This window comes from Malaclemys terrapin, chromosome 25 (genome assembly GCF_027887155.1).
Source record: "Malaclemys terrapin pileata isolate rMalTer1 chromosome 25, rMalTer1.hap1, whole genome shotgun sequence".
NCBI classification, from domain to species: Eukaryota; Metazoa; Chordata; order Testudines; family Emydidae; genus Malaclemys; species Malaclemys terrapin.
In genome coordinates this window covers 9,340,951-9,359,512 of record NC_071529.1, presented here as the reverse complement: position 1 = coordinate 9,359,512, position 18,562 = coordinate 9,340,951, and the positions used below count along the sequence as shown (strand labels likewise).

Here is an 18,562-nt window from a genome sequence, read left to right as displayed (position 1 = left end):
GCGGGGAGCGGATGCAGTTCTCTCCCTAGACCCAAAGGGGATGGATCTGAGCGAGCTTCTGGGCCAAACAGCACCATGGCTTTCCAAGCATCGCCCTCACCAGCAGCCTCTGCTCTCGAGCGACCGGCAGAGAGGTGGGAAGTGTCCACACGGCTGCAGGAGAGCCCGAGGGCTCAAAGCACAGTTAGCCAGCCAGGGGGACAGGTTGCTAGGTCTCTGCGGGACAATTCCCCTCTCCTCTCCCTGCTGGAGAAGGGGTCAAGCGCCATCAGTTGGTTCAGTAACAGGATCCTGGAGCCCATCACCTCTAGGCTGAAGCTGATCGGTTCTGGCAAAACTCCCACCAAGCCATGGCTGGCCAGTGGCCTGGAGTGAGCTCAGGGAAGGTCTCCATTCAGAACCCATTCAGGTTTGCATTGGGCCCCACATGCTGTACGTGGTCTGCAGCCTGATGCCGTTCTCCTCCAGGGCTGTTTTTTTCCATCTGCGCTACAGTTAGCTCATTAAGAAAGTTGTGGCCGCTGGGGATCAAGGAGATGTGACCCCCTCCTACCCGCTGGGCACATAGAGGCAGAGCCCATCTCTGTCACCCGCCCGAGACTGCACAAATGTGCCCATTCAACGCAGTGCCAAGCCGTTACCCCCCCATCCCTCCTCACAGCAGAGGGAGCACCATGCCGCAGCACCAAAGGCACGGCTGGAAGCAGTCTCTGCTCTGTGCTTCACCTGGCCCTGCGTCAGTACCTACGCCGGGGACATTGTTCAAGTCCTGCGCCCCGTTCTCCGGAGGCCTAGTCCCCTCCCCACAGGCTGCTGCGGGGGGGCTTGCCTTTCCAACAGAACAGCAAGGCAAGGCAGTCAATCGAAGGCCAGGGCAGTCCAACCCACAGAGGAGGGTCCTGTATGCTCGAGCCTGCACGCGCCCCTGCTCCGGCTCGTTGCCGGGCACAAGGCTGCAGGCAAACAAACCCACCACTGCAGGCGCTTTTGATGGTTAAAAAAATTTTGGGTTTTATTGTTTTGCTAAACAATACTAAAAAAATTTCCATTTTTATTTTTTAAAGGCAGGGCTTGAATTATTTAATTTTGATCCATTTATTTAAAAAAAAGGGGAAGGGGGAAGATCATGGCAAAAAAAAAAAAAAAAAGGATAATAATAAGAGACACTCCTGTAGCTTAGCCGCACCCCTGCCTAGCTTGGGAGGAAGCCAGTTTCACGGGCTCCATAATCTGGCTTGCCGCAGAGCCGATGGCTGCAGTCACCCATGCAGCGTGGATCACCGCGTGACTGCCAGCTGGGTCGGGTACAGGACAGGGGAAGGGTTGGGTTTGACAGAAGCCCGCGTGCTCTCTTAGCAAACGGAGCACAGTGCAGCACTGCTGGGCCAGACCCCAGAGCTCTCTGCACGGGCACTCGGACGTATACAAACCGTGTCCCAGCTTGTAATGATCCCAGGCGCACGCAGCTCTGGAGCGGAAAGGGGATGAAGCACAAACGAGCTGCTATCCAAGATCATTTGGATAATTTTAACCTTGAAAAAGACAGAAGCCTACACACGATCTAACACGCACGGTACTCGGTGGCGTGAGCCAACGCGACGCAAGAGAAAGCCACCGTGTCGCCGGATCGGCCAGCCCACCGCGGACGAGAGACGGCTGTGCGGTACCGTCCCGTGGGAGGCAGGGAAGAGTAAATTAGCAGCACCATCCTGTGTTATTCCTAGCGCCTGTGTCTTCCCAGAGCGGGCCAGCTGGCCTTCAGCACAGGACAGTAAGAAAGCAGTCAGAAGAGGTTTACGATTTAGGGAGCACCACCACCTCCTGGGGCTCTCCTGCCCTCCCAAATCCCCAGTCTTAACGGGTGCGAACTCTCCCGAATGTCACCTGCAAAGCCACCAACTCTGCCAGGGCTAATTAGGGGTGGGGAGGGTTGTTTGCTTTTTCTTTTTTTGCCATGATCCCGGGGAAGAGAACTGCTAGAAGCAGAAAATATTTAAAGAACATTTTAATATATATATTCATATATATATTTAAAGATAAGAAAAATAAGACTAATTCAAGCCTTGCCCTGTGCAAACAAAATTAAAACGGGACCATGCCGGTGGCAGAAAGGCCCCGATTCAGTTAACACAGTCAGATTGTTATTTTTATTTTTATCAGGGTGTTGGGGGAAGAGCAGATTCTCCTACGTCAAAGGAGGGAGGGGAGAATGGTGGATCCCCCCCTTTACAAAAATAAAAGGGGGGGGTGTTGTGTGGGGTGGCGGAAGAAGAAAGGAAGTCAAAAATAAAACTAACAAAGTCTGACTGTCCTAGGAGAAAACATGGCGGACAAAAAGAAAGGTTGTTAGTCAAGTAATGGATGATCTTTTAAATTATTCTCTTTTTTTGTTTTAAAGTCTAAAGTTTGGAAGTGGTGAGCTCCCCGTTAAAGAGCCCCCGGGAAATAAAATATAACCCTGGCCCTCCCCCGCCCCGGTCTCCTTTGAAGAAATCATGTCGGCTTCTGCTGGATCTTGGAAGAGTGCCCCGGTGATCGGAAGGGGGCAGGGCTCAGGATGACAGGGTGGCGTCCTTCTGTGTTTGCTGTGCTTGTGAACCTTGCATTACCTTTTGGCTTTCCACATCTCTAAAATGTTTCTCAACCTGGCCAAGGGGAAGAGAAAAAAGGAAAAGGTGGCTCAGCGTTGCTGGGTTTTAACTGTACAATTTCACATGGCGTACAAAAAGGGGTGATCGGGTCTCGTGGGTGCCACCAGACTGGGAGGGTGCAGGGCACATGCGCGAAAGTGGTCCCTGGTGACCAGAAGCAATCGTTGTGACCAGCATCGTGGGATTTGCAACAGCTGGGATGGGGATTATGGACACGTGCTCCATCTCCTCCAGCCTGGTAGATGGAGACGGCCAAACTCAATAGCTGAATTTGTCCTACACGTTGATCTGCAAGGAGGCAGACTCAGACACAGGCAGTATGGGATGGCAAGGCCAAGTCTTAGACTCTTCCCCAGAGAATGGTCTATGGGGCCTGGGGACAAGTGCCAGGGAGATCACATCTCCCCAGTGGCTAAAACTTTAATATCAAACCCTTAACTCCTTCCCCAGCCTGACTGCTCCGGCAGTAAAACCGGGACGGGGACCGGAGAGCAGAGTCCAGCCTTGGAAGCGGCTTGGCTCCATAGTGAGGGGTTCCACAGGAAGTGGGTACAGGAGACACCAGGCCCCTTCAGTGGACCATAAGAAGACACCTTTTAAACTATTGCCTGCTTGATTCAAAACCCCACTGCAGGCACTGACGAGAACAGTAGTTGCAACTACTGTTCGGCCATAATGCACCATTCCTCGTTGGGAGCGGACAGCGCGGAGCGGGGGAAAGGGACCTTCCACGGGACCATAATGGGGTCCCACAGGTACCTACGTCGGGGGATTCACCCTCCCTCTACTCACTATTTTGCGTACGTGACTCAGGGCACTTCCCTCCTTGCCTTTACAGTTTTCCACTTGGTACGGAGGAGCGATAACGACGTCTTCCATCACCACTATGTTCTTCTCTTGCCATTTACAGTCTTTAATGCTGGGAGAGGCAGAAACAGGGCAGGATTTTACTAATACACCTCTACCCAGACAAAAAAAGTCTCACCGCGTTACAGGTGAGACAGCGTTATATCGAACTTGCTTTGGCCCCCCCTGTTCCTTGTTCCCTGACTGCCCCCTCCAGAGAGCCCTGTCCCTAATCACCCCCCAGGATCCCACCCCCTACCCAACCCCCCTGCTCCCTGTCCCCTAACTGCTCCCACCCCTATCCACACACCCCGCCCCCTGACAGACACTCACCGGCAGCGGCAGGAAACGGAGCAACGCGGCCCCAGCCCGCTCCACTCCGCCACCTCCCAGCCGCGGTGCTCCGCTTCCCGCCGCCGGCGAGTGCGGGGAGGTTGGGGTAAGGACGCCCCCCGTACTCACCTGCGGCGGGAAGCAGAGCGCCGCGGCTGGGAGCTGGCAGAGTGGAGCGGGCTGGGGCCGCGTTGCTCCGTTTCCCGCCGCCGGTGAGTGCGGGGGGATCCCTTCCCCCAAGCCTCCTCCCCAGAGCGACACGGCTGGGGCCGGGGAAGCAGAGTGGGCTGCTCCCGGCCCCCCGCTAATCCCTCGGGCCACTCTGGGACTGCGGGGCCCCCAAAATTGCCCCTCCACAGCTCCTGCCTCCTAGACCCTGGGGGGGGAGGGGGCCTGACCGCCCCTGAGACCCTCTGCTCCTTATCCAACCCCTCAGCCCCGGCCCGGCACCCTTAACACGCTGCTCAGAGCTTTACTGCGTTGTATGTGAACCCATGTTCTATCGGGTCGTGTTATATCAGGGCAGAGGTGCACTGCCGTGCACTCACCCCATCCACTACTGCCCAGCAGCTCCAGAGCCCTAAGTCGCCCCCTCCCACCGCCAACCTCCCCTCTCACGTGGGTTTCAAAAGGGCCCTGTCAGTTCCCAACACTGGTTGTAGCAGCTCTGAAACCAGATCACTGCAGACAGGAGTGAGCCACTGCCCTGCCCCAATAAACCAGCCTTGGGGGCGTGGTTGGGCCAGCAGCCAGGACATCACTGAAGGCACAGCCGGCACCTCCAGGGAAGGATTACGGGAAGTGGCGTCCTGATGAGAGATCCGTCTAGCGGCAAGAGGCGTACATCACTCAGAGCCGTTGTTGTGGGCTTGGAGTTACAACGTCGCCTCTCAGTGACAAGTCGCTCTGCCGGGTTGATGTGCAAAGCCCTCCCGGAAGGGAGCGCGCACTGAGGAACTGCAGATCTGATTGCGTTCCGAAGCGTGGGAGCTCTCCCATGTACCTGTAACACTAGACTGGGCTTTGGGCTGGCACATCAGCGACTCAAACCCCTTGCACTGCAGCCCAATCGCTCACAAGGCCACAGGCTGCCAGCCTGAGGGTTGAAATGGCATAGCTCCAAGCTGTTATCAGCTCCAGCTGTAATTTAAGGAGGCTAGGCAGGGTTGAGACTCTCCGTCCCATGGGGCCATTTCCACCTACACTACATAGTGAGATGACGTGCAGCCTAGAAGAGCAGTTGGCAGCTTGGCCAGTCCATCGGCAGCAGACCAGAGTCCATGGAAGGCCAGACAGCACACAGGGCAATGGGAGAGGGCAGCAACCGCAGACGTGGGGCCAGCCCAGAGGAGCCTGGAGGTCCTGTTACACGACTAGACGGAGACCACCAGCGAGAGGGAGGCTCTCGGAATCCGTCCTGGGAAGAGTTACCCCGCCCGCTAGAGAACACAGGCGCATGCACGTACCCAAGGGTGAAGGAAACAACAAAGACCTCCCAGCCACCCCCCAGCAGCCAACTTACGTCTTATGTATAGTCTGGAAAAGCTGCTGTCCCTCCAGAGAGACACCAGCACTAATTGCATACGCCTGGCTCATCTTCTCTTCCTTCTCCGTCCGCGCTTTGTTGGCAAGCTGGAGGGAGGGAAACAAAGACCCGGAGCGTTATTGATTTTTAACCACAAACAGCAGAGTCCCGAGTGGGAGAGGCAAAGAGAAATTAAGACTGGCCGGCCTGCATTTGACAGAGGTGAATCCTGCCGGTGAAACTGTTTGCATAAAGGCAACCAGTCACAGAAATAAAACCTGGTACATGCCTTACTGAAGTAAACACAGGGGAAATAAAATGCAGCAACAGCAGGGCCCCAGCAGAAAGACTTCAGGACCATGCTAGTGCAAGCAACAATGCTCTAGCCCGGAGTTCAGATAGGCACGGGGCTCCTGACTGGTCCAAGTATAAAGCTCCCTTAGATTGTAAGCTCTCGGGGGCAGGGACCGTCTCCTCTCATGTGGCTGGCACATCTGAAGCTCCATGCATCCCTCCCTGGATTCAGCCCCCCTACACATAGTTCTGACTATTCAAAGGAGATGTAGTCCTAGTCTCATCGCTTACATTCTGTTTTACAGCTCACATTATCCACTCCGCCACGGCAGCCCTAAATCCAATCAGCTGCAGGCAGGGAGCTATAAACAAGCTTTATGCTGCCCGACCTTAGATCATTTAAGTAACTGCCAGGTTTGTGAGACGGTGCCACGCGGGCATCTCTGAAGAACCAAGACCTCTGGCCACCTTCGACTGTCACCTTTATGGGGCAAGGCCCATCTTTTGTTGCGTGTTCGCATGGCGCGTTGGGGGCCTGGCCCAGGACTGTCCCTTCCAGGCACGACAGTAACACAGATAATACACACTTGCCCGCTCCCTGAGCCAAGCTGGGCTTTTTGGGGGCAGAGGAGTAAGATACAAGTTATTTTCACTGTGAGTTGTCCTGGTAACAGCAAGATGAGTTTTATTATCATAGTGCCCGGAGGCTGCAGCCAGGATCGGGGTCCCATTGAGCCGGGCACTATGCAGAGCTAATGTAAGAGTCCCTGCCTCACGGTGCTCACAGTCTAGTAGCTTCTGTGCTGGGGAAAAAAAAATGTTCTCATGATCATTTTGCAAGCCCGAGTTACAGGTTCCCAGACACTGCCGGCCATCAGTACCTCTCAGGCCTGACAGGGAACCTCCAAGGGCAAGTCTTCCCGCCCATTCAGTGCTTGGCCTCTCAGAGGAGATGGCATCAGGTTCTGCACTGGAAGTTAAGTACTTTAAATGCTCCTGCTATGCATGTTTCCCACACGTTAAAAATGCATCTCTGCACTTTATGGTTTAGATCACAGGTTAAGTTAGTTTGATGGTTGCAAAAAGGAGAGGATGCAAACAGGCCTTTGCCCTTCTCATCCAAAGATCTTAAAGACCCTTATGTACCTGTGTATCTGCTTACTCTGCACTAGCCCAGACAGGGTTAAGCCCATGTTATTGACAGCGGAAGTCCCGCCTCCCTGACAAGACTGGGCATGCTCTAAGTGCTCTAGTAGTATAAAGGGAGGGAGCCCAGCTCATTCTGGGCTGGCAGCCGCAGGGGAAGGACCTGCCTGGGAAGCTCCTGCAGAGGGCCAGGTGGATGGCTTCAATTTCCGGTGCAGCACCCCGGCGACTGGAGGAACCCTTGGAGATGACTGGCCCAGCCAAACACAGAGGACCAGACATCGCATGGGAAACCCCAGCACAGACTCTGGTAGGAAGTGAGCCAGGGAGGGTGACGGAGTGGTATCTCCCACCCGGGGAAACTCAGCGTGTTTTGGTAGGACCCCCCGCTGAGTCAGTAGCAAGCCGTTACGCCACTGTTAGGGCCCTGGGTCAGGGTCCAGTGGAGTCGGGTGGGCCCGGGCCCCCCTACTGGGGCTGCCACACCCCATAAGGGGCTCCCCAATGCTATAGACTCTGGCCATTAGGCAGCGCTGCCCTGCGCCAAAGGGTTGCTTTATGGACTCCAGCCGTTAGGCCCCGCTGCCCTGCATCAAAGGGCGGCTCTATAGACTAACCGCTAGGCCACGCTGACCTGCTCGGAAGGGCTGCTTTATAGACTGACCGATAGGCCACGCTGCCCTGACCCTAGGGGCATGGACCATCACACGACCTAAGTTTTAAAACAAGTCAGTCTAGTCTTTAAGGTGGTTTTAGTAACCATCTCTGCCCTGGAGTCCCGACAACTTTGGGGCTTTACAGTCACATTTTCCTATTTTGTGCCCCACATTTCTGTGCAAAGCGCACACACGCAGGAGAAATAGATTATATACACTGTGCTGTCAAATACACAGCAGCAGAACTGCCAGTCTCCTAATCTCAGAATCGTGGTCATTTCCGGTACAGGTCTGTCGCATCTTAGGCGCATTTAACATGTGCGATTTCAGCTTTACACGGTCGGCAAAAACAAAGAGAAAAATAATTGAAATACTGTTTCTGTAGTGCGGGCGATTCCGCCCGCCATTACACTCAATGTAATTTTGACTATATGCGATTTTTGCTTTAGGCGCTGACTGCGGAAGGTAACCCCAGCGTAAGAGGAGACAGACCTGTATTAACAGCAGGTGAGTTATTGGGGTTATGAGGGCTTGTCTACACAGGGAACCAGACCAGTAACTATTCCAACATAGCTACTTCAGGACTCACAACCCCACACACACTCTGTGGACTCTATTCTAGAATAAGAGCAATTTCATTCTGGAATAGTTACGCCACTCACACAGCACAGTAATTATTCCAGAAGACAGTGTCCACATAGGGGGGTTTACTCCAGAGGAGCTAAGTTATACCAGAATAGTTATGGCCGAATAGTTTTTCCACAATAATTCTGCTGGTCAATTTCCCCATGTAGACAAGGCCTTAATGCTTGTGGAGAGATGGAAACCATCAAGTATTTCCTGCACTCTCTGCTCAGAAGTGGGGAGCTGGTCACAAAGCAGGACTATCCTCCCTCCGCTCAGTCATTCCTTTTTTTAAAAAAAGGGAAACTGACCTCCAGCCCCATAGTCAACCCATGGGACCCAAACCAATCAGAGGTTACTTTGCTACAAGGCCTTTTACAATGGCCAACTGCAATCGGCAATAACCCACTGCTATACTACCCAACTGTGTAGGGCATCTGCGTACTCTAAGCCCTGCAAAACTCAAAGCCAACAGCTCTGACTAGAAGAGATCACTGCAGCGTTAGATGTGTGACCTAAAAGCTGCTCAATGTTTCTATGGAAAATGTGGTCATGAGGGGTATTTTAAGAAACAAACAGCAATGCAGTTTTAATCAGTTATGAGGAAAAAAAACCCTGTTACAAGAGGAAGTTTCCTTCCCTCTACATCAAACTTCAGTTTCAGAGTCAGAGGAGATCTGCAGAGCACAAAGCAAGCCACCCATCCACCTCTGCTCATCCTAGGGCTTGAATGAGTCCCTTTATCAGGTCCAGTTAAACCAGTAAACTAGGATACTTATGACTTCTCTAAAGCACGCTACAGCAGTGGTTCTCAACCAGGGGTCCGGGGCCCCTGGGGGGCTGCGAGCAGGTTTCAGCGGGGGTCCACCAAGCAGGGCCAGTGTTAGACTCGCTGCAGCCCAGGGCAGAAAGCTGAATCCCTATCGCATGGGGCTGATACCCAGGGTCCTGAGCCCTGAAGCTGAAGCCTGAGCAACTTAGTTCTGCGCGGGCCCCTGTGGCACAGGGCCCCAGGCAATTGCCCTGTTTGCTACCGTTAATGCCAGTCCTGGCTTTTATATGCCAAAAACTAGTTGTGGCACAGGTGGGCCATGGAGTTTTTATAGCATGGGGGGGGGGGGGGCTGAAAGAAAAAGGTTGAGAACCCCTGTGCTACAGCACAACACAAGCGGATAAAGCAAGTCAACACCCCTCTGAGAGGAATCCATTCCCAACGCATAGAACAGGGATGAAAGGGGAAAAGTTAACAGACTGTCAACAGAATGCAGTTGCTTCTTTGCCATAAAGGAGAAAGCATCTCATGCCAGCTGATCCCTAGAAAGCATCTTCTAAAGATACAAAGCCAACTTGCAAACCAGCCCGTCTTCCCAAAGGGTCACCCCAACTATCCCAAGGAAAGTCACCGCGGAGGAGCTAGAAATGGCACATTTCACACAGCTATGAGATACATCATCAAGATTCTCTGCCCCCCTCTTCCCAGTGTGAAAATCCTAAGCCCCACACAGCAGGGGAACTTTGCTACAATTCTCAACACTAGCAAATGATCGATTTCCCCCCTCCCACCCACGGAGGGAGAAAATATCTAGCCAAAAAATAGCCGGTTGTGTCTTGTTTCCGTGCTTAGATGAATGAGACTCATGGGGATACTGTTCCGATTCCTTCTCATGTGCCCCTAATGCCTTTTACTGAAGAACTGTGAAGCTGTAACACCAAGAGAGGGTGGGGGGAATCCTCTTGCTCATTAGCAATCCTTCTGGCTGCTGATTGGTGGTTTAGTTAAAGATCACTCAGAACTAATCTCACTTGGTAGTTTGATTAAGAGACTCATTTCAACCTAGCTTTCCCGTAACTTACATCTAAGCAACAACCATGTTTCTATATGGCTGCTGGAAAACAGTTTCCCTGACTAGTGGAAGCAGAGATTTTTTTTGCCTGAGAAGTGTTGCTTTAATGGGTTTCTTTAGTAAAGCGTGGTTGGTTCACCTCATCGTCAGCAGAGAGAATGCCCCTGGCGATCGTGGTTCTAGAAGCCGCTTACCCGCCTCATTTAAACAGGATGGTAGCTTGCATGGCCTCGCTCCAGGTGAAGGCTGGACCTGTGATACATCCCCCTCTGTAGCGGAGAGACTGGGCAGCCAACGAAGAGTTCGTTCTTATTGCACACAAGCAGCGATTTATTCCCGGCTTCTTGTGTTTGACAAGACACTGCGAAGCGTTTAGCAGAAGAATCCTCTGCACTGAGATAGCTGGATGCTCAGACAGGCTCTTTGTCCATTCGGGAGCTGACAGCTCAAAGCAATGGCTACGTTGGATAAACGTTCCCTGTCCAATGGCCTGGCATGTCAGAGCACATGCAGGAGAGACCAGTCAGGTCTTAGCGGGGACCCTGCCTTTGCAAGAAAGGTAGCAACAATTACGCTGTAGGGAGTAAATCTCCTCAGTGAGGGACTGCTACAATGCATCCTACACAGCAGCGCGCAGCGTCAGAACCCAGTGGCCAGTCACACGCACTGCCAGACTGATTGAGGGAATGCCTCTGCTGGCGGAGAGCTCATAGCCCTGTCTTCACATAACTAGACCCCCAGCCTGGAACACAAACACGGTGAATCAACGCAAAGCACGTCAGACTTGTAGACAACATCCAAAGAATGCTTTAGGGATTCCTCCCCGCTGACTTAAACAGCGCTTTAGTCCACCTACAAATAAGGAGGGATCAAGGGGAAACACCTGGAACTCCAGCCCTCAGCTTGACCAGAACAATGGACTTAGTCACCCGCTGAAGAATGAAACTAAGGGCAACAAACTCATTTACTGGTGTTCATTAATCCCACATATCAAGCGCCTAATCTGAAGGGCCCTTACAGAACAAGCATACGAGCTCATAGGATGTGCTTCATTACTTATCGCTGCTAGCGACAGAAGAGAAAAATTTACTGCATCTGCAAAAGCCTCGTTTACACGGTTTCCAATTCAAGCATTCAAAGCGGTTTCACTGTCAAATATACTCTGCTGTTCCAGCTCCCCCAGTCTCCAAAGAGCATCCGAACTTGCTACTATGAGCCGATGCAGTTATACACCTTGTGCAATAATTCTATGAATGGATGAGTCACTTCCCTTCCCTAGTCACGTATGTATGAATGATACGAATACGTGCAAGACTAGAAGAAAGCCACTGAGTTCCAATAAGCTGCCTGGTCACATTCCTCAGTCATTGTCCCCCGAGACTCCTCCTCCCCCCCAGTACTAAATGGCAACTAAGTTAATTAGACAAACAGACCTGTTGCCGTCTTATCCCAAGAGGACCACTCCCAGTTCAGAGCTATACAGATGCAGAGTGACATCTCATTGCACAGGCTGACCAAGCTCACGTTAGTAATGGTGTCAGTATAAACCAGCAGTCTAGTTACAACAGGCGAGGCTAGCCTGTCACTGAAACGGACTTCGCTGTTTGCAGCCACGTCTCGGCCCCAGGAGCACGCTGAGCCACTGCGCCAGTCCCTGGGGCAGCCGCTCTGCAGAGCTGTGTGGCCAGGGAAAAGGATTCTAGGAGGCATCTGAGGTTTACTGGTTGTATGCGGCTGAACACAGGAATCACAACAACAAAGTCCCAAACCATCTATTTTAAAGCCTCCCTTCACACCACTGTGTTAGTTTCTAGTGGAAATGCTGCTACCTCCAATAAGTCTCCACCCAGGCCATGCACAGCCCATCTTGTGGCTACCTTCAAGTGTTATTCTAGCTCAGGGGTAGGCAACCTATGGCACGCAAGCAGATTTTCAGTGGCGCTCACACTGCCAGGGTCCTGGCCACCGGTCCAGGGGGGCTCTGCATTTAAATTTAATTTGAAATGAAGCTTCTTAAACATTTTAAAAACCTTATTTACTTTACATACAATAGTTTAGTTATATATTATAGACTTATAGAAAGAGACCTTCTAAAAACGTTACAATGTGTGACTGGCAAGTGAAACCTTACATTAGAGTGAATAAATGAAGACTCGGCACACCACTTCTGAAAGGTTGCCGACCCCTGTTCTAGCTCTTTAAACTCATTCCTCAAGCCTTCAGCTTCCCAAGTGGACTGCCACCTCCTGGCTTGAACACACCAGCGAAATTAACACGAAATTAGTCAAAGGACGACATTCACACCCGGAGTAATAATGTTTTGTTTCACAGTTCTCCTTTCTCTAGTTCCTTTTCTTTGCTCCCAAGGCCATAGATTGAAGAGTCCTCAATTCAGATCCCTTCCAGAACATCTCCCTGGTTTGCCCACCACTGCAACCACAAAATTGTCTTTGTTCAGCCACATCTTGACCAAACATCCTCATCATCTACCCATCTTAATTCCTGGCAATTCCCTTTTATAATATTTTACAGGCCAGTCCTGTGGGCATCCCAAACACCACAGCTAGACTTTCACTGCAGGAAGCATAAGCATATCACCCTCTCTCCATCCTGCCTTCTAGCAGCATATCCATTTACCAATCCTATTCACAGTTCCCGCCTGGTTTTCAAGTTTCATCTTAAAGTTTTTTCTCCACTTTCCCTGCCTGCTCATCTCAGCTCCCCTTCCCAGAGCAGAGCTCTTTCATTTGTGCTGTATCAAGGATTTCTTCTCCACACTGCCTTAGACTTCCCCCTGCAACTGATACTCCAACAACAATGATCCATTCCCCTGTCCCTCATTCTTCCATTCACACCTGGGCCTGGTGTAGACGAATACTTTCTTTGCTGTTTTAAATGGCAGCTTTCTATTTCCATCTTCATACATCATTCCCCCTCTTCCTATATGAAATCTATACTCAGCTGAGATCTTCTCTACATCCCCTAGTAGCATGATTTCCTTCCTCTGACACTACAGCTATCAGTTTGCACTATTTTCCAGTCCTGAAGCATCCAGACAACACCCTACACACCATCCTTTGGAAGAGGAGTTTTGTAAATACAAGAGGTATGAAATGCTGCAGTTGTCTCAATCAGGCAAAGTTTTTTTTATTATTATTATTATGGGAATACAGACAGATTTCTGGATACTTGAAATTGCCAGTGGAAGTACAATTTGATTTGGGTTTCTTGCACTGAAGAAAGGATACACCTTCCCCACACTGCTCTGTTTTCCCAGCCCAGTTGGCTGGGGCATTTAGCACAAGACATCCAACTCATTTGACTGCACAAGATAATTTCCCTTTCCGTTTCTCAGACAGCACTTCCCAAAAGCCAGAAATGATCTATTTTAGAGGGGAAGTTTCATTCAAGTTACACAGAGATCCCTGAAATACAACTGACCACTCCATGTCTTTCAAGGCTTCGGTATCTTCCCACCATAGGAACTCTGACCTGCTCACAAGAGCAGGAAAACTCCAATGGATGGGAATCCATTGGAGACTGACTAAAGCAAGGGCACACGGCAAACATGGGCTGGAAGGGTGACAGCTTAAGTGTTAACCTGTGCCTGTAGCCACTTCTATCCATTAGCATCACCTCCAAAATAAGAAGCAAATACAAGCTGTTTTGACCTGTGATTTTGTAGCCAATAGCATCAGTTCTTGATTACACCACCTGCCAAAGAAAACCTGGGTGCTGCAGGGAGCAGTGATGGGAGACTCAGCGCTTGGCAAGCTCTGTGAGCAATGAATGCACAACCTTATATTAGCACTGCAAGGAGACAGCACTATCAAGCAAGTTATTTTTTGGCTGAGAGATCCTGACCGCTTGTGGTCACTGAAGAGTCTGCTGCACTTTATATAAGACTATAGGTGCTAGCCCTAGTGTCCTGGCTAAATTCCAGCTCAGGTGATCATAATCCAGCTACCTAGATTTCCACTGCACTTAAGACACAGGAAAGTTACTCTTCACTTCCTGCTTTGTTGCAAGGGCAGCATTGTGTCATTTTCTACTGCTGAGATACCAGGGCTTCATCAGGAAGCAGAGGGATCTACACAGCTGCAGTTTTTCTAGAAGAAGAGATGCTAACAGAACAGTAAAACATTAGTCACTGAGGTACTGAATGCAGGAAGCCTTTGCTCACTGCCACTTCACACACCTTTAATATTCAGATGCCATCTTGCCATTATTAGGTCTGTTCTACACTTAAAAGTTACGTAGACGTAGTTCCAGCACTCAGGATCTGAAAAATCCACACCCAAACACCGTAGCTATGCAGACCTAACCCCCAGCATAGATGCAGCTAGGTGGATGGTAAGAATGCTTCTGTCAACATAGCTACAATTGCTCAGGGAGGTGGCACTCCTACAGCAACAGAAAAACCTCTTCTGCATAGTTGGAAAGGTCTACACCATAGGTGTTACAGTGGCTTAGTACAGTGCTGCAGCTATGCCCCTGTGGTATCCATAATGTAGACCTGGCTTTAGGATCATCGGTCCGTGTAGCCTATAAGCCATGCTTGAGTCCAGTCACAACACAGTAAAACCCTGACAGAGTGGGGTCTTATGGTGCAGAGTGGCCTACACCGTGGTCCCAAATTGCACCTACAGCACTTTAGACGCCAAGGCTGTGGCACACTTCAGGATGGTTAAGCCACAGAGCCAGTCTCCATGACAAGGCCATGTTGAAATCAGGTCCAAAAGCCCCCTGGATTTTGACAACGTCAACAGGACCAAGAAGCGTACACATCTACAGTACTAACAGTCTACTACTGTCCAGCAACCTAGACAAGCCTGGTGATCAGCACTAAAATCATGGATGCCCGGCTGAACAGCAAGTTGGACCCAAGACTTAAAAGAAGTTGGTCTCGTCAGTTTCCTTGTAAACTACATTAAGCAGAAGAAATGGACAAGAATACATTCCTCCTCTAGCTCCATTCAGCCAGGTATGCTCCATACTATGCTTTGGCAAAACACATGTAGCTAATTAAGCATGGCCACAAGATTCCAGACCATCACGTTTTCATCTGCACACTGAAGAACTCAGTTGTCCATGGACTAGTTAACTTGGGAAAAAAACCCTCCACATTCTCTACTTTAGGCCTGAATGATGATCACTAAATATAAAGATGGCCAGACTGCCCATTAACATAGAAACTTAAATGCACATCTAAGTGCTTCACGGTATACGGGGAACCAGAATAGCACCATGCACATGAATATTCTGATTTAAATTCATAAAAGCAATGTCAGCTAAGCAAACATCGTGCAAAGCAGGGTATTTTAACAGTAAGAAATGCAACTGATTTTCAGCTCTTCCCGTCAATCAAATCAAGTGTAAACCCATGAGCACACAAAAGGATAAAGGGTCCTTACCTTGCTAACATTGAGTGAAGCTAAAGGAGGAGGGGTTTCCGTGCGGTCATTAATTATTTCCACTTCTGAAACATACTGTAAGTTTACGAGCAGGATATCTGCGTGGTTGGGCTTTCCACTGGAAGAGGGACATTCTGGAGGAAAACAGCATTAAGGAAAACAAATCCAGGCAGACATACTTAACAAGTCTAAAAAGACGACTGGTAAGGAGGGCTATTTGATGGAGTTTAGAGAACAAGTCAATAGAAGAGTTAGATTTTCAGCAGATAAGTTCTTCTACCACACTAAACCCTATAACAATGAAACGATTGGTCAGCAGTAAAAACCAGAAACAGTGCTAGCAACAACTATTTAAACTCAGCTGCTGCTAGCATGGTTTCCCTGACCATGGGACAGGGTCTACATTGTAGACAACCTAGGATGCTGTGTGATCTACAGCATGCTTTTCAGGGGTACATACAACCTTGCCCATTCTAGTCAAGGAAACTTAGAGGGGTTCATGTCATGGTTTCGACTGTGATGGGGACAAGGCTTTGCTGATCAGCATGGATATCAGTCGATAAACCTTTGCTTATCTACATGGAGAAGCTGACCAAAATAAGGCTGTGGCTACACTTGAAACTCCAAAGCGCTCCTGCTGCAGGTACCCCACCTCCATGAGGGGATTAGCTCCCAGCACTGGGGCACTGTTTACACTGGCGCTTTATAGCGTTGTAACTTGCTGCGCTCAGGGGGGTGTTTTTTCACCCCCCGAGCGAGAAAGTTGCAGCGCTGTAAAACGCCAGTGTAACCATAGCAGAATAAACTACTCCAGAACAGCTCTGTGTGGGCACTCGTTCTGGAATAAGAAAGTGGGCACGGATAGTTATTGCAGGATAGCTATTGCCCTTTAATTTCATACCCTACCTTATTCCAGAATTACTTCCTCATGTAGACAAACCTTAACAGACACATACTAGGTTTAGAGTCTCTACCAAGAACATTCCCTTACTGCAAATGCCACCTGATGCAACCTGAACATAAGTTACTCTATTAATGCTTTCACCTAGATAATAATCGGGTGACAAGCTCTCCAGATTCATATAAGAGACTTTCCCATTCATTAGCACATTTTCAATAACATAAACCTTACATGCATTTGAGGTACTTTGACACTTCTAGAATGACAGAAAAGTGTAAATCAGACACCAGTTTACCACCCCCAGAAAAACCTTTATAGAACTGACATTAATTCCTGCGCAATCTGTTCCTGATGAAGAGGGATAGTTAGTCCTCCTCTCCTTCATCTGTCTGCTGGAGTAAGCAGAGAAGCACATATCAAGGCAGAGAGAGATGGTGGGTTTATTAGTGTGAGGAGACTGCATTAGACATATGGCTCTCCACTGCCTCTCCACTCCTAGGAGGGGAGGGAGACTGGCCTCCTCCATATAAATGAGACACCTGCAGCTTAAGAGCAAAGAACAATCAGATCTCCCTCCCACCAGACTAAGTTAATACTACAGCTGATATGAAACCCTCACCTGCAGAAGCTCACCTAAAAAGGGGAGAAACTTAGGAGAGAGAAAACTGGGGAAAGTACATCACTCCCCAGAGCACTGCGTCCAGATCACATCCTTTTCTCTGGAAAAGGATCCAAACCTGGCCCACAAGCTAGAGCATCTGACCCTACTTCTCACCCTCCCTTTGCTGTTCAAATCCACATTCTCATCAAACCTGGATAGCACTACCTCCTCCATAAAGCCAGAAAGGGAGGAACCATTGTAACATCCCACAAAGCAACCTACTCAGATTGCCTGCTCTTCCTTTTGAAGGGTTCAACACAGCACTCAAGACCAGCTCAGACACTGTCCTGACATTGGCTAGCAGCACCCAGAGGTGGGGAGGTTGGAGACAGAGCTCGCACAGGCAGGGATATGGACTTTGATTCTGGAGTTTCTCTCTCTCTCCCAGACCTGAGGAGCCTAAGCACACCGACCTTTGGGGCAGCTTGCAAAGCCTTTCCTGAGCATGTGGCGAGAGGCCTGCCTGGCCTGTTTTAGGCTAACTTTTTAAGTGTGTCCAGAGCCGAACGATGGGCTCACGTATTGCCAGGGTCTCCATTCCCCGCTTCTACCTCTACATAGCCAGCAGTGGGCCACACAGAGAAGCAAGCACATATCCCTCTTTCTCCAAGCAATCTACCCAGAGCATCTACCTCTTACCCTTAAATCTCCCCCCCCACACACACACACACACAAACACGTGTCCCCAGGCAAGATCAGACTCAACCTCCCCCACCCAGCAGCTCCATTTTCCCTCCAAAGCCGGCCAGCATTGCCACCCCCAGCCTCTTCTCTCCCCCCACTAGAGTGCCCCAGGTAGATCAGACACAACCCCTCCCCCCTCCATGCAATCCCATGGGTAGATCACAGCCCCCTCCCCCAGCCCAAAAAATCAGACAACCCCCTCCCCACACACCAGCCCCCCCCACGCTGCTCTCCCCGCTCCGCCAGGCAACTCCCAGGCCGCAGCAGAGCCACGGGGGCCCCCACCTGAGCAGGTTCCCCGCCCCCATCTAGGCCCGCTCCCAGCCGCGGGCTCTCCGGCCCGGCCCCCCTGGGCGCCGCAGGGCACCTGGCCCGGTTCTCCCCTCCGGGCCTCCCCCGGCCCGGCCCGGTCGGATACTGAGCGCCAGCATCTTGCTGGGGTAGTCGAAGGCCACCACCTCGCCCTGCAGCCGCTGCTCCTGGCAGGTCCGGCACGACACCTGGCTGCCCACACTGAAGTACTCGCCCGGGGCCGCCATCTTGTCTCAGCAGCGGCCGCCGCGGCTCGGCTCGGCTCAGCCACCCAGCCACAGGGAGCCCCACGCCAGGCACGAGGGGGCGGGGCCACGGCCGGGGGGGGGGGGGCGCGCTGCCGCGTCGCCCCGCGCAGGCGTCTGGCGTCACGACGCAAGGAGGCGGAGCCGGGGATAGGAAGAGGGTGGGGCCTGAGAGGCCGGGGAGGGGGAGGGGCGGAGCCGGCCAGGCGAGGTGGAAATGTGACGTGTGGGAGGGCGCGGCCAGGATAAGTGGGTGGGGCCATCTGGAGGGAGGAGGCGTGGCCAGCCATGCAAGGTGGGATTGTGTGACCTTGGGAAGGGATGTCTCTGTAGGCTGCAGCAAAGGTTCCACACTCATCCACCCTATATACACACACACACACACATACCCCCCTTACAGAAATGCATATATTATATATATATACA

The 18,562-nt window shown here is 51.1% G+C and overlaps 1 protein-coding gene across 1 annotated transcript; it reads right to left on the bottom strand.

The window, feature by feature from the left end:
- Positions 1–985: 985 nt before the first annotated feature.
- LSM12 (LSM12 homolog) lies at positions 986–18,197 on the bottom strand. The gene is made up of 5 exons (XM_054014564.1): positions 17,998–18,197; positions 15,334–15,467; positions 5,353–5,462; positions 3,444–3,570; positions 986–2,645 (listed from the first exon to the last, which is right to left on the bottom strand). The coding sequence occupies exons 1-5, from the start codon at positions 18,116–18,118 to the stop codon at positions 2,553–2,555; spliced, it is 585 nt and encodes a 194-aa protein (XP_053870539.1). The 5' UTR covers positions 18,119–18,197; the 3' UTR covers positions 986–2,552.
- Between the last annotated feature and the right edge of the window lie 365 nt (positions 18,198–18,562).

Excerpts from the sequence above, each read along its gene's own strand:
- LSM12 (XM_054014564.1), bottom strand. The coding sequence starts at position 18,118 with ATGGCGGCCCCGGGCGAGTACTTCAGTGTGGGCAGCCAGGTGTCGTGC. Across the intron at positions 3,571-5,352 it reads TTCCAGACTATACATAAGAC|CATTAAAGACTGTAAATGGC; the intron begins GTAAGTTGGCTG and ends TGCCTCTCCCAG. Across the intron at positions 2,646-3,443 it reads TGAGTCACGTACGCAAAATA|GTTGAGAAACATTTTAGAGA; the intron begins GTGAGTAGAGGG and ends CCCCTTGGCCAG.